At 40.0% G+C, this 14,959-nt stretch overlaps 1 protein-coding gene across 7 annotated transcripts in view; it reads right to left on the bottom strand.

The window, feature by feature from the left end:
* GRIA4 (glutamate ionotropic receptor AMPA type subunit 4) overlaps positions 1 to 14,959 on the bottom strand; it is a 276,316-nt gene that overhangs the window by 16,806 nt on the left and 244,551 nt on the right. For 4 of the 7 annotated variants that reach the window (XM_073338501.1, XM_073338538.1, XM_073338520.1 and 1 more), the window contains exon 14: positions 3,451 to 3,565. The exons of the other annotated variants lie outside the window; for them this stretch is intronic. In XM_073338501.1, coding sequence (XP_073194602.1) covers positions 3,451 to 3,565 — 115 coding nt within the window. The remainder of the gene's footprint in view (positions 1 to 3,450; positions 3,566 to 14,959) is intronic. 7 annotated transcript variants of the gene reach the window in all.

Here is a 14,959-nt window from a genome sequence, read left to right as displayed (position 1 = left end):
CAGTTTTATTGCTATTGTTCAATGTTTTCTCTTATTTTTGTAAAAAGAAATGGAAATTAAATGGCAAAAACTATACACTGGACCCTCACTAGAACGCTCGTCTATATAGCGCAAATTCGCATATAACGCAGTTGCAGCCATGGATCCCAAATTTAATTACTTTAATTGGAATTCATTTTAATGGGGTCCCCGCGTTAACGCGGTACCGCACATGGATCCCAAATCTCGCGTTCTAGCGATGGTCCGGTGTATTTGAAGGAGTTTAATGTTATCATGTACACCTGAGGCAGCATGTGTTTAAGACTTGGGTTATTATTTTTAAAAGCACCTAAGTGCTATTTTCAAAAGTGACGTTAGCACTAAATCTTATTGAAAGTCAATATGAGCTATAAATTAGTGACATGGAGATCTTGAAGGGAACTGGTAACCACAGAACACTAATGAACTCTATTTCTGAATTATTGGAGACCTTTCCTTTATGTAGCTGGGGTTAAAACAAAAATGGTGAGGGCTGGTACATCAGAACTATATACTAATCTTTAGTTTAAGAGCACAGAATGGATCTAGGAGTTTGCAAGGGCCTGGTTTCACAAGATGCTAAACTCCTTCTGAGAGTTGCTGAGCAATTTAAAATTGATTACAGTGTGTCCCTTGGCATGACCATGAAGGAATGCTTTGGGTTTAGGGTTGTGTGTGCTGGCTGGTTGGCTGAATATCAGCGGGCACAGATCAGTTTGGCCGTGTAGGCCTAGAGTGCTGTATTGCTTTCAGGATGGGGGAGAGGTTGTTAATCTCATCAGGGAGAGTGTAGAATACTGTAATCTAGAATTGGACTCAATCCAATCATTTTTTTTAACTTTATACAAAACAAAAAAGGGACTCTGATTAAGGGCCTGACTCATGGACTTGAACTACTGTTTGTAGCAGTTAGCAGTACAGCAGACCATCATGTGGTTCTGTTCTCTATGTTCTGCTAACTTGATCCTCCGACAGAAAAAAAAGAAAAAAAAAAAGAGAGAGAATATAAAAGCCTTACCCAGGGCCCAATGAAATCAATGAAAAGACTCCCACTGACATCAGTGGATCAGACCCTGTAAGATTATTAGTGGATCTGTAGCTTTACTTCAAAACAAGGAATTTTGTAGAAGATAAATGTCAATAAAACATTTATATTAAGCCAGTCAAGAGTTCAGGCATCTGTATTTTTTATAAAAACAGATGCTGCAGCTATGCAGCATTTATATATTACGCCTCCCAGTGTTGTCTATCCCTGATAATACTCCCTTTATCCACCGTCCTTCCTACTGTGACGTAGCAGTCTCAACTTTCCCTGTGTCCCATTCTTTACACTCCCCTGTGCAATGTGTCCAGTTCTCATTGTGCATGCAGTTCCGGCACCTTACTTCATGAAGCTGCATTCCTAGCTTTCTCCTCCCCGACTACTGTTTTTTCCTCTCCCTCCCCATGCAGTCACTTCCCACCCCACCCTTCACTCCCTATTCCCCTGCTGAGCGTTCTACACCAGGCCATCTCCATCTTCCCTCTGATATCCTCGGACATCCTGTTTTTCCCTCTGCTGGCTGCCCTCCTCTACCTCATTGCATGTGGTCCCTATCTACCAGGGTTATTAATAACAGATGTTAAGGCAGATAGAGTTCTAAGGCAGTTATCTCATTATGTTGATTTGAAACATTAAGCATAGTTTTGTGTTTTATATTTCAAACAGATAATAGAACCGTAGAAACACAGGGTTAGAAGGCATCACAAAGATCATCTAGTTTAACCCCCCGCCAAGATACAGGATTTGTTGTGTTTAAACCATCCCAGACAGATGGCTCTCCAACCTCCTTTTGAAAACCTCCAGTGAAGAGGCTTCCACAACCTCCTGAAACAGTCTGTTCCATTGCCCTACTGTTCTTACAGTTAGGAAGTTTTTCCTGAGATTTTCTGGGATGATTCAGATACATTATAGGAAAAAAAAGTGTTCATTCACAAGCGTAGTATCACCTCCATGACATTTCTGTAATATATTCTATTATATAGTATTTTTTAAAAAGCCCAACAGTGAAGTTTCACAGTGAGTGAAACTTCAGGCCAGTGGTAACTTGGATGGAGTATTATGGAAAAAAAAAAAAAGGGAAGATGAGAATTTTATGGCACATCAAATAGGCTTTCTTACAAGAAGTTATCTGCAATTGCAGTAAGTGCCAATGAACTTCACGTCCACATGCACTTAGGAGAAGAAACTAAAGACCACTTTTAAAACTGTAACCGGTGGCCAGCAGACCCGTGGGGAAAAAAACTTGATAGAGCAGCAGGATGGAAGGCAAACAACAGAGGACTAGGACACCAGATCTGGGTGAGTGCAAAGCGGCACAAGAAGTGGTCTCTGTGGCAAGGGCAGAGTGTCAGGAAAGGAGGGTTGAAGAAGGGGAGGAGAAAAAATACAATGTAAGGAACTGTAAAGAAGGCTAATTAAACATGTTGGGTTTCCTCAGCATCACCAGAACCCCTCAATTTAGATAGCCTTGTATCTTCACAGTTACCCATGTAGTATTCTCTCTATATTCCATACACGCCCATGCACACAAATATATATTGAAGAGTGTTTGATTGGCACATTGAGGGCTACTTTTACTATCTTAATTTCTCCCCTACGCCATTTCAGCACACATTAGTTTGCCTAATGGATGCTGATGTGAGAAGGCAAAACAAGTTATGTGACAAGCCATTTGAAAGTCTCAGTTTAGATGAAATGAAGGAAAAGTAGGTTAACTTTATCCAGGGCATTAGTAACGGCCTAAAATTCAGAGCTGTTGACATGGTGAAGGATAAGAGAGAGCTGCAATTACCAGTTAACTTTTTTCCTAGGGAATGCACATGAATTTCAGCTTCCAGGTAATGTAACACAACATTCCAGTGTGTGCTATTTTAACTGGAAATCGCATCAGTGTATTGGATACTTTAGCTGGAAATTTGTATAAATAGAAAATTCCTGAGCCAGTACATCCTGAGCCGCTGCTATGAGGAGGCAGAGCTGAGTTGCTCCACTTTCCTCTAATATTTAGGAAAAAACACATAGGAGCAATGCAGTCCAGAAAATGAGGAGTCTGATGCTCATATTTGCTTCTGGGTCTCCTGTTGCTTGTTCACTAGACCTAGCTTTGAGATGGCTCTGGTCTTGTATCTTTTTGCATAGGGCGCAGGTCATCTACTCTTGACACAGGAAGGTTTCTGAGGATTGATGATAGAATTCATAGCTTAAACAAGTTCCACTTGAGAAACTTGCAATGAATGCAAATATTTTTGCTTTGACAGTAATCACATACATCTGGATCTTGAGCGCGGTTACTAGCAATACTGAAGTTTGTTTGGTTGCAGGTAAAGCCCCAGCAGATGCACCGATTACTTTACATACTGTTTACCCGCTTTGGTGACATTGAGGCTAACCTTGGAGTCACCTCCCCCGCTGCCACATTCTCCTTTGTCGTACCACCATTTGTTTTTCAATTTGTCCAAGAGGCCTTGTTCATTCAGTTTTAAAACTGCGAGGTTAACAGCATTTCTTGAAACGATAAAACATATTTTGTAAGAAACTGCACAGCTGTTAAGATGTTAGAAGGAATGAGGACTTAAGCTCTTTTATAAGCTTGATCCACACACTAAATAAACCTCTCATTTCCATTTGACAACCCTCCTGACAGTATAAATAATTTTGCTTACTTTCAGAGGCAAAAAAAGTGTTTCCAGAATACAACAGACTTTTTTTAAATGACCCAGCTTTTAGCAAGTAAAATTCTACACATTCTATGAACCAACCAAACAGTTATCTGAGCATCTTTGTAAAATAATACTAAGTCATGCTGGATTTATATTTCTGGTTAGCTTGAGTCTGTTTTGAATATGAACACTTAGAGAAACAGGTCAATATGGGTCTAGATTTTTTTTTAGATAGGCAGTGTTATTGTTAGAGCTATAAAATATTTTAAACTAAGGACTACAATTATTTAAAAACTGGTTGATTATTAAATCTATCAAGGCATTTATCCTGCATTCACCACCTTTTTGGAGGTTTAACAGCTGTTTAGGATGCACTGCCTCATATCTTTCTTAATGATCATAATGATGTTTTAAATAATGAATTGATATGTGTCACAAAGCCTAAAGCTAGACAGCTAAATCAATATTTAATCATGCATATTATTAATAAGAGTTTATACAATGCTTCACATGTTTACACTTTACCTACATGATGTGGGGAGCACAGACAGAGCTACCTCCCTTTAAGGTGTGCAGCATATTTCCCCCTAGACATCCAGCGGGTCTGCCGGCTGATGTGGTGAGGGCAGGTAATGTTGGGGCACCATTCACATCCACAGGGGCAACTGTAGTCCGTGATCTCCTCAGCACAGGGACTGCAATTCTGGCCAGCCCTTACATGGACTGCACAAGGTGTGTGTGTGTGTGGGCGGGGTGAATAGGGGATGCTTCATGCTACCTTCCTCTTCCCCTATGCCCCTGTGAAAAGATTAGCAGGAATCTATCCCTAAATAATAAATCCTGACCTCACTCATGGAAGGAAGGTAAATGTTATTGTCCCCATGTACAAATGGCGAAGCTCAGGAAGCACCACTTCCCCCTCCCGTTGCTTGTCCCTATTGAAATCCCTCTGTGGAGGCTGGGCAGGGACTGGAAGAGGACTTCCTCTGTCCATGGCATCTTCCCATCACTAACTCTGAAGGACTTCAGTGGGGACATTGACTTACCTGCTGTCCCTCTCCCTAATGTGGAACCCTGCGAGGAAGGTCTGGAAGAAAGAGCAAGTGGGAGATTCTTTGGCAACAGGGCTCCTATAGGACTCCTGCTGCCAAGAGTCATAGGAGATATCAGGAGGGAATGAAGCTGAACAGGATCGCCAAAGAGGTGACTGCGATTCCATGGATCTCAGGGGCATCCCATCTGAGTCTGATGGTGGAACCCTCTGTTCAGTAGGAAAGGGGCACCTGTGCTCCAGAGATGAAGCAACAGATCAGAAACACATTGAGTGCAAACTCATGGAGTTTTCCACCTCACACAGGGACAGATACATTCCTATTTATTGGGTAAATTCCTATTTTAGAACATCTCCTTTGTCTTTTATTGCTTGGAACTACCTTTTCATATGAGCCCCTGTTGGAAACCAGACAGATCTTTGTTGGTTAACTGAAATTTTGGAAACTATTTCTAAACAGCTATGCTCTGTTTCTGTTTTTATTGTAGTTAAATTTATATTAGATTGTCAATGCAGATAATGTAATTGCTTGCCTTCCCCTGAAACTGAAAAGGGAGAAATATAAGCTGTACTGGGAGTGATAACAGACTGTTCTTTGTGGATAAAGCCTTAGAAGGGAATTTAGCAGCCAGTCTGACAAATGTAATTTTATATAAGTACTCTAATTATAGGTCATGATCTAGAGAGAGAGGAGAAATAGCAAAATTGGATTGAAATTGTTCATTTGTCCCTTTTGTTCTGGGAAGCAATTGCTTCTAAACCAGAGATATTTACAATGGGTTTCTAATTAAGCTTTTAGATACAAAGCCTGTGCTTTTAGATACAAAGCCTGTGCTTTTAGACTGCTCACTACGTTCACAGAATTGCCAAAGCTTCCATTAACTTGAATGGGAGTTTTACCTCAGTGAGGACGGCAGAATTGAGGCCAAGATGGAAGCTGGTCCCAGCAGCCTTGTTTCCTTGATACTGAACCATATTCTCTGTTTTGAAAAAGTTTTACATGTAAGGCTTGAGCCTGCTGCCCTGGGAAGTCAATGGTGAAAATTCCCGCTCGTTTCAACAGCAGCAGGAAGAGGGTCTAATATAGCGCCAGAGTCTGCAACCCTCAGTCATATTGCTCAGCACCTCAAAGAGTAATGCCAAGGATCGTGCTGCTGAATGCCAGGGCTGCACAGCTTGGGCCTGATTAAATAGGTGTGGTAGGGATATTGTAACCGGGAGATGAGCTGCCTCTCAGGAGCAGCCCCAGGTCAGGCACCAGTTTGGCAATGCACTTAAACAAATGCCTACCTTTAAGCCTGTGACTTCAATGGAGCTGCTTGTGTGCTCAGTGTCAGGCTCATGTTTAAGTGTGTTGCTGACTCAAGGCCTAAATGCAGCTGAATCATGCCTATTATTTAAATGAGATATACTTGGCACCACTACAGACATAATCGTTTAGCTGCTATTTTGTAATTTCTAAAAAGTATATTTATGATCTTCAACATAAACCATATTATATGTCCTCTCTGGGCTAAGAACTCAATCAGTGCCTATTCAAGTAAGTGGAGACTTTCCTTTTACTTCAGTTATGACTGATAAAAAGCCTTAAATCCTGAAGTCGTTATTCAATTTTGACTGAGTCCTTATTCAGGCAAATATCTCTCACTGACTTCAGAAATTTTTTCCTAAGAACAGAGCAAAAATTTAACAACTTAATAATAGGATTTTGCCGTTAGTACTACAAGTTTCGGAAGATTTTTCAGGTTAATGTTCATATAACTTAGACCTTTCTTCTGGCTATTCAAGGTCACTGTTATAATCTGTATATAAAAAACTAGACATGTTTGTTTTTTTAAAGGACACTGAAGAATTAAACCTCTTTTTTAATTTCAATCTGGACGCGGGACATTATTTTCATTTACCAGGTATTCTACTTTTATCTGTAAAAGTATTAAAGGTTAGTGAGGAAAAGTTTTCCATAATCTTTTAGAGCAGCTGCAGCTGCATGATACAAGTCCTAAAAAACAATCAAACACCCCTCCCCCAAATACAAAAAACCCACCCATTCATGAGAGGGTTATTTAGCAGGGTTATTAGCCATATCCATAGACAGTTTCACAGCACAATAGAAAAATGGAAATAAAAAGGATGGAGAAGTAAATGAGAATTTAAGATGCAATCATTGTTCTGAAATTAAGTTCTATTGTTTCTAATTCTAACATATTGTATTCCTCGTTACATCTAGTAGGCCATGTAAAAACAGGTTAGTTTCACACTGCTCTTTCCATTGCTTTGTTATCAGGGTACACCTCAAAATATGTCAATAAACTGCTGCCCTCTTCCCAGTGAAACATACAGAGAAATTCTATGCTCAGACAGCAGACTGGTACAGAAATGTCATTGTGAAGCAGAAATTTCTCAACAGGTTTGATGATGATTACTTTGAATTGAAAATATATTTGAGCCTGGAGAGTAGATTTCATCACTCTTACTCATGCTAAGTAGTTCTTTACTTAGGAGAAGTTCTACATAACATGAGTATGAGTGGCAAAATTGCTATCCAAAATAGGGACAAATCCTAAAGTCCTCACTCAGGCCAAACTTCCATTGAAAACTCCAATGAAGACAACGAGACTTTTGCATGAATAAAGATTAAATAGCAAAAACAGAATAAGTACTTTGCGATTTGGCCCGTAATACTTACTATTACTTTGTATACTTATTAAAATCTTCATAAGCATTTTATTAATATTAATAGGGAAAACAGAATCCTTGGACACAATAGTCAAATCAGTTTAGCCAAATCTGCCTCCTCGTATATTGCAACTGTTTCCAATCTACCCCTCAGTTCATTATTCTTTGAGTGCATGTACAGCGTTTTCAATGTATGGATCTTGGGTATTGTTAAAGCAGCGGTACACACAGGGTACAGAGTTACAGCATGGAAATCCTGGAGAGATTTGTTAAAACCATTACATGTCTCCTCATGCAGGAAGAGCACAGTAACAATAACAAGTACAGCTTCAATTTCTACTTACTGTCATATCTTTTAAAGATCAATTTTTCAGTAATAATTTCCAATAAACTTCCCAGATGGTTTGGGCTATTAGTTCACTGTATTTAATAGTGCCATTTGGAGGTACGTCTTTGACAGTTAACAAAAAGTAGAACGATGCAGACGGAGAACAGTGCAGGTTGTATGCAAGAACTGCACAGTTCTTTACAAAAAATAAATACAAGTCTGGAAAGGAATAAGAAGTCTTCCAGTTAAAAAAAAATCATTATATAAGTCCGGTCCAAAGCTCACTAGAATCAGTGGAAAGATTTTCATTGACTTCAGCAGGCTTTGGATCATGGCAGTAGTTAACAAGATGAAATTTACACTGGGCATCACTCAATAAAGTAGCAGTAGGCATCCTGGGTGAAATTCTGCCCTCATTTGAACTTGAGCATCTCCCATGGCTTACCTGGGATTTCACAGGTGCAAATGATGGTGGAATTTTGCCCTGATATTGTTCTCCTGTAGTAGTGACCAAATAGTGGACACAGAAGTACACTGACTTGCTGAAAACACTTTAAGGGAGTATTGCTAAACTATAGCATTATTTTATAGCTCACCATTTTAGAGCCATTTAAATACACTAGTATATTTTAGAGCATTTGAAGGATAAAAATATTAGTGTATCGAAGTGGTTTCCCTGAGGCCTCCTGAGTTTGTGTCCTCATCAGGAGACATTGAGAAAGGTGGCTGACAGAAGATGGGGGAGCCAGGTGACTCCTCTTCTAGCATTGTGAGAGACTGAGCATATTGACTAACACTGTTGAGGGAATCAGACATCTATGAAAACAGCACAGAAAAGTGCCTTCCAATACACACTGTTGCCCACTTGGGAAAGCAACAAAAGAACTCTTACTTGGAATTTACAGCCAACTCACCTAGAAATTGGTCTGAACCAAAACCCCTGATCCACACACCCGCGGACCATCAGAAATCCAAACCTGGATTCTGATCCTATCTTTACAATGGGCCAAACCAGAGCCCCAGATCCAAAACCATCCCTAGAAGTTGGGGTGTTTGAAATCTGGATATAAATCTGAATTTTGTGTCTGGAGCCCATCACTACTTTCAACTGCTCAGATTAGTCATACAAATCTAGGGAATTAGTGAACCAGTGTATTCACTCCGGACTTGAATGACCAACAGTACATCTGATATTTCAGTTTGCATTACTGATAAAGGTAAAATGAAAGGTACTTTCCTTCTTCTTAGTCCAGATAAATCTAGACTAAGAGTAGGCTCATGATCAATACGATAAGAAACATGTTTTAGGAAGAGACTATATAAATAGGTCTATGTTCAGGCATAACTGGGTCAAAGAGTAGGACTGGATTCTTTGGTTCCTAAGTCCACCTTGCACTGCATGAGGGGGCAGATCCCCACCTGGTGGGAATTGTCAGCTCTCCAGTGAAGTCAATGGTGTGATAACAAATTACAACAGCTAGGGATCTGGCCCAAGCAGCACAAAAGTGGATTTAAAGCCGCGGAGGATTCCACCTGTGGAAGAGGAGCTATCTGTAGGCATAGCTGTTTCCTGTCCCAGCTCCTCACCACTCATGGCATAGTAGGAGGGAAGTTCTGGGGATGGTGTGGGTGGGGAAGGGATGTGATGCAGCTGAGCTCAGGGACTGTATGCTAGTGGTACAAGTTAGAGCTGTCCTCTTACCACTGTAACTCGCACCAGGGCCAGGTGGCTCAGGATCAGAAAGCCACAACTGACTCCTGGACAGCCTCTCCTCTCACTACATTCTAGCTCTGCTTGGATGCAGTTGAGAATCTGCCACAGAGATATTTTGTAAAATACCTGTTGGCGCCTGTTTATAGCCTATTCACATCAGCCTTTGAAATTATTTATCATACAGAATAATTTAAATCACATCTTATCTTGCAAAAAGTAAAAATGTGTCTGTTTTTTTGACTACCTATTTTAATGATGTTTTGGAAAGTGTTGATGTTAGAGTCTAATACCAGTACAATCTGCATGTGTTTGACAATTCATCAAAACAAATGGAGTGCAAATTGTATGAAAGTAGTTGGATATGTTTAATAAATTAGGAATGAAGTAAGCATTCCTTTACTAAGAAAGATCTATCCAAAGTATATCTGATATTTTTTCTCAGAAGACTTGAAAAATCCAGAGTGGAAATAATAATAATAAAAAAATCTAAAGGCAGGATGCACATTTAAAAGAAAAACATAATCTGGTCACTTCAAAGGTCTAAGGACAAACTTTCTAAAATGCAGTCTCTAATTTTGCATGTGCAATCACTTGCAGGAGCAATTCTTCATGTACTGGTATTTATACATACAAAATATTTACACACCGAAATGATATTTGCATAAGCAAATTATGTGCAAATACTATAATTTAAAAACATAAGTAACAGACATGAACAGATTGTACGTGTAATTGAAAATTCAAGTACATTTACAGTCTGGCTTTGAGACCCTATTGAAAATTTGACCCAAGTTTATATTAAATAAATAATTATTAGCTTAAATTGGACTTGACTCCCTACTAAGATTATGATTGAGCAATTTGGTTGTTATTTATGGGGTAATGTTTCTTCATCAAAAGGAAATGAAGGTCTGATTCTGTTCTCACTTATCTTTGATTCTGGTGTAACTTCACTGACTTCAGTGGAGTTACTCCTGATTTACATTGGGGTAAATGAGAGCAGAATCAGGCCTTATGGTACCATTTCAGCAAAGCACTTTAACACACACTTAATTACCAGAGGGGTAGCCGTGTTAGTCTGTATCCACAAAAACAATGAGGAGTCCAGTGGCACCTTAAAGACTGACAGATTTATTTGGGCATAAGCTTTCGTGGGTAAAAAACCCACTTCTTCAGATACCCATGAAAGCTTATGCCCAAATAAATCTTTTAGTCTTTAAGGTGCCACTGGCCACTTAATTATGAGCACACGAGTAATCCCACCCCTACTCAGCAAAGGTCTTAAGCATGTAACTACTCTTAAATCTCAATGAAGGGATATAAATTAATGGGATTTAAATAAGTGCTTAAGTACTTTGTTGAATTGGGGCCCTTAAACCAGATTGTTAAAGATATTTAGGTGTCTAAAGATGCAGAGACTGCTAGTTCCAACAAATAATGGGAAATGGGCACTTACACGCTTTCGAAAATCCTACTGGGTGCCTATCTGCATCTTTAAGTGCCTAAATAACTTTGACAATCTGGTCCGAGATTCTTAAACCTTACAAATGTGAAAGTTTTCTAGGGTATGTTCTATATGTAATCAGCAGTAAGCACCATATTTACAATTAAAGATATTGTTTACCCATTTAAATATAATAGAAAGAGAGAGAGTTTGGGGGATACTAGTAGTGTGATGCTGACTGTTTTCTATACTGTAATTACAAACCAATGTAATTTATATTTGACATTTTTCAATATAATACTTTGGGCTTCTATCACTTCTTCCATGCGAAGATCCTAAAACACGTTACAAACATTAAGAACGAAGAGTCACAACATCCTCATAACCTGAGTAAGGATTATTACCCTCATTTTACAGATTGGAAATCTGAATCACACCTCAAAATTTTCAGACTTGGGTGCCTAAAATTAGAGATCTTACTCCATAGTTAACAACGTACACAAGAGGGCTGATTTTCAGAGGTACTAATCATCTACAATTCCCATGGACCCTCCCAGGCACTCAGCTCGCTTAATTGAACTGGACCTTATAAATAAACATGGGGCATTTCCTTGGTGCTCAATGGGAATTCCACATGGGTGCCAGAAGGAAGAAATGGTTTAATAATAATAATAAACCTGACAAAACTGTGTGTGTTTAACACAAATGAAATAAATGAAGTCATTGGGGCAGATCCAGTGGCTATAAGACAATGTAAACAGCTGAGGTTCTGCTTCCTATTGTTCAAAATATTTATCCAAACTCCAAGCTATTTTGGGGGGGTGGGAAGGGGGTGGAGGAGGAGGGTCTCCAACCACACCACTGTAATCACTTCCTGGTATTAAACAAATACTTTAATATAGACAGATATAACAGCTGATCTCGGCAAGCAACGGAGTAGAATCAGCCCCTCAGCATCCTTCTGTGCTTTCCACAAAGCTTAGTTATAAACATGGGGCTCTCAGACAATCATGTGGGGTTATTCTTTGTATTCACCCAGTGCAAAGTTTAATGTAGAAACAGAAAACCAGTTTCCCTGAGTCAAGGGCTGCTTTTGCCTGCACTAACAGCCTGCTCCCTACATAGCAACAGAATTTTTCAAAGTGGGAATTTTTCTATTGATTCCAAGGGGCAGAATTGTGCAGATAAGCAGCAGCAGTCCAAAGCCTGAAACTGGAAATACATGTTCCAGCAAAGACTGGGAGTGGAAGTCCCAAAGTGCTCAGCAATGGTATAACTGTAGCCCATCTGTGGGAGTTTTACCATTGACTTCTTGCAGTGTAGAGTTAGACCCCTGCTGACCGCTTTGAAAATTCCATCTTGCTAGTGTGAGGATTCTGAGGTTTCACACACTTTAATTCAGTGAAACGTTTTCAAAATCAATTATTAAAATAATTTTTATGAACTCACTTAAAATGTAATGTTTTAAAATGGACACTCCTCATTCAAGGTGTTTAATATCTAGCCTGATTCTTCTCTCACTCTGATGTGGCCAGTGCAAAGCTCCCTGCCATGTTTAAACCCTGCATAGGGGCTGCACAGAGGCACTTCAAATAGTTGCCTCAGCATCCCCTGTGTACAACATAAAGGGTCAAGGTGTTAGTCCAACACAGGCCTGTGTGGAAGGCCAAGCAGGGAGCAGGCCAGGGGAGGGGACACAAGGTATATGTAGACATGGATCCTGTAGCCCTGACATCTTGTTCAACTGGTGCAGAGGGACTGAAGCTACTCTTCCAGTCTTCACACTGGATTAATAGCTGTAGGGTATGTGTGGGATGGGTGGACTGCACTACAGTCTCCTGGCTTAGAGAAGTGGATTTCAGCTGTTCACCTCCTTTCCACTGCATTTACATAAAGACTGATTACCCTGGTTTCCATGGGTGGATTTCACCCTTACACAGGTGTAAATTGAGGGGAGCTCTATTAAAATGGATTGTGGGTCCTTTTTACTGGTATAAATCATGTGTGAGCACAGTCAGGCCCAGCAATTTATAACAATTGCTTGAATATCAGTGTGGTCGTGTTTTACACTAACTTTGTTCAGAGGTAAATGGCTATGTAAGATGAAGAGCGCGGGAGAATCAGATCCATGGTTCCTGCCTGGAACACATATGATCTTAATGTCACATGACACAGGAAGTAAGGGTCATAGACGAGAAGGGGAGAAGCAGCAGAAGGAGACTGGGGGTGATAATAAGTTCAGCTGTGCAGTAACTCAGGCAGCCATGTGCACATCTTGGTGATCCTGTTGCTTTTTTTCTCTTTTAATTTATGTGACATTTGGGGGATGAGGATGTTTTTTCCGGCAGGATGTTTTTTTCTGTTTTGTGGTGGGTTTTTTGCATCTGTTCAGAGGTTTGGAAAGTTAATATAAGCCCCAGGGTCATGCATTAATGGGCAGAAGTGATACAGTCAAACATGCGTGGTAAATGCACAATGTCAGATGGCTCTGCAATACATCACCATCACGTGTGTTGTGTGCATTGTACCATAAAACAATAATCAATGGAACATAAATGCTGCTCAGTTAAAGTGTCATGTCATCTAGCTTTCAAAATTATTATTACAGTACCTTCACTATAGAATCTAAGCACTGAGAGTCCATAGCTATGCAAAAATCCCATCGATCTTTTACCGGTATACAGGCCAAAGTTACTACAACCCCACTTGGCTTCAGAGGGACATGTGCTTTGGCCCCTGTTGTTCTTTTCAGTTGTGCAATACAGCTGCTGCTAGCAAATTATATTTCCTTCATGAAAAAGGGCATTTCGATTTGTGCCACCATTGAAGCCAATGGAGCTATGCTAGTTTACCCCAGCTAAGAATCTAGCTCCTGCATGGAGCATTGAGGTGCTCTTTCACTAACCTCTCCTGTTATGCCAAAATTTAGGGCAGTTGTGAGACAGATACTGGTAGTGTTGGTAAGCAACACAGCTCCATGTCCAAGAAAAAGCCAGTTGTCTCACTGAGAAAATTGTGAGCTAATGATCTGGTTCAAGAATATTTTTAGCAAGTACTGTGATGCTTAGGAAGACCTAGACACCAGCTGGCACTACACTTGTACTGGTGTAGGATATTAAAGGAGTTGCTGTTACTGCTGCTTCAGTTGCAATGGCAGCTGGAAATTCTGGAAATTCTGGAAAAGAAGAATTTGATAACAGTGCAGCTGGGTGTGCAGTTCTGATGATGTTTTTCTGAGGGTTAGCTCATCATAGAATCACAGAATATCAGGGCTGGAAGGGACCTCAGGAGGTCATCTAGTCCAACCCCCTGCTCAAAGCAGGACCGATCCCCAATTAAATCATCCCAGCCAGGGCTTTGTCAAGCCTGACCTTAAAAATATCTAAGGAAGGAGATTCCACTACCTTCCTAGGTAATCATCGGAAGTAATGCTTGTTTCTGTCATCTGCAAATCAGTGTCACCCAAGAAAAAGCCAAACACCTGCTCATGGCAGTGTTGGCAATATTACTTTGACATGTTCTTGATTCTTACAAGATGTGGAACTATTACTAGGGTTCTGTTTTCCATTCTCTGTCACGTAAAGACAGGCTTCTACCATCAACCCTCTCCTTTCCTCTCTTTCTTATGCTTCATTTTGATCAAAGAGAAGGAAGTGGAAGAAGGCCAATTCCTGCCCACTCTATCAGCTACATTACAATCTCCTGGGTTTCAGGATGTTTACAATGAAATACAGAGTACAAATTAATTAATCAGAACCTTTCTCTGACAAACACCAAGAGGCTTGTCATTGCAGAACCATACAGGAGAACTACAGAGGAGAAAAATGCAGCAGATCAAGATAATATTGTGTGCCAGTAGGGCCATGGCTGGTAGAGGTAAATAATAATTTATCTGATTAAACTAACCTGTTTTCCTACTTGTGGAATGCTTTTGCAGTCTTCTGAAATGTATATGCCATTTAAAATTATGTGACAAACATCTTCTGGATTTTGCCAATCTATAGATTGGCTCAGAATACTGAAAAT

The sequence above is a fragment of the Lepidochelys kempii genome, chromosome 1 (assembly GCF_965140265.1).
Source record: "Lepidochelys kempii isolate rLepKem1 chromosome 1, rLepKem1.hap2, whole genome shotgun sequence".
NCBI lineage: Eukaryota > Metazoa > Chordata > Testudines > Cheloniidae > Lepidochelys > Lepidochelys kempii.
Note: the sequence above shows the minus strand (reverse complement) of the source record. Positions and strands in the feature narration are given on the sequence as shown.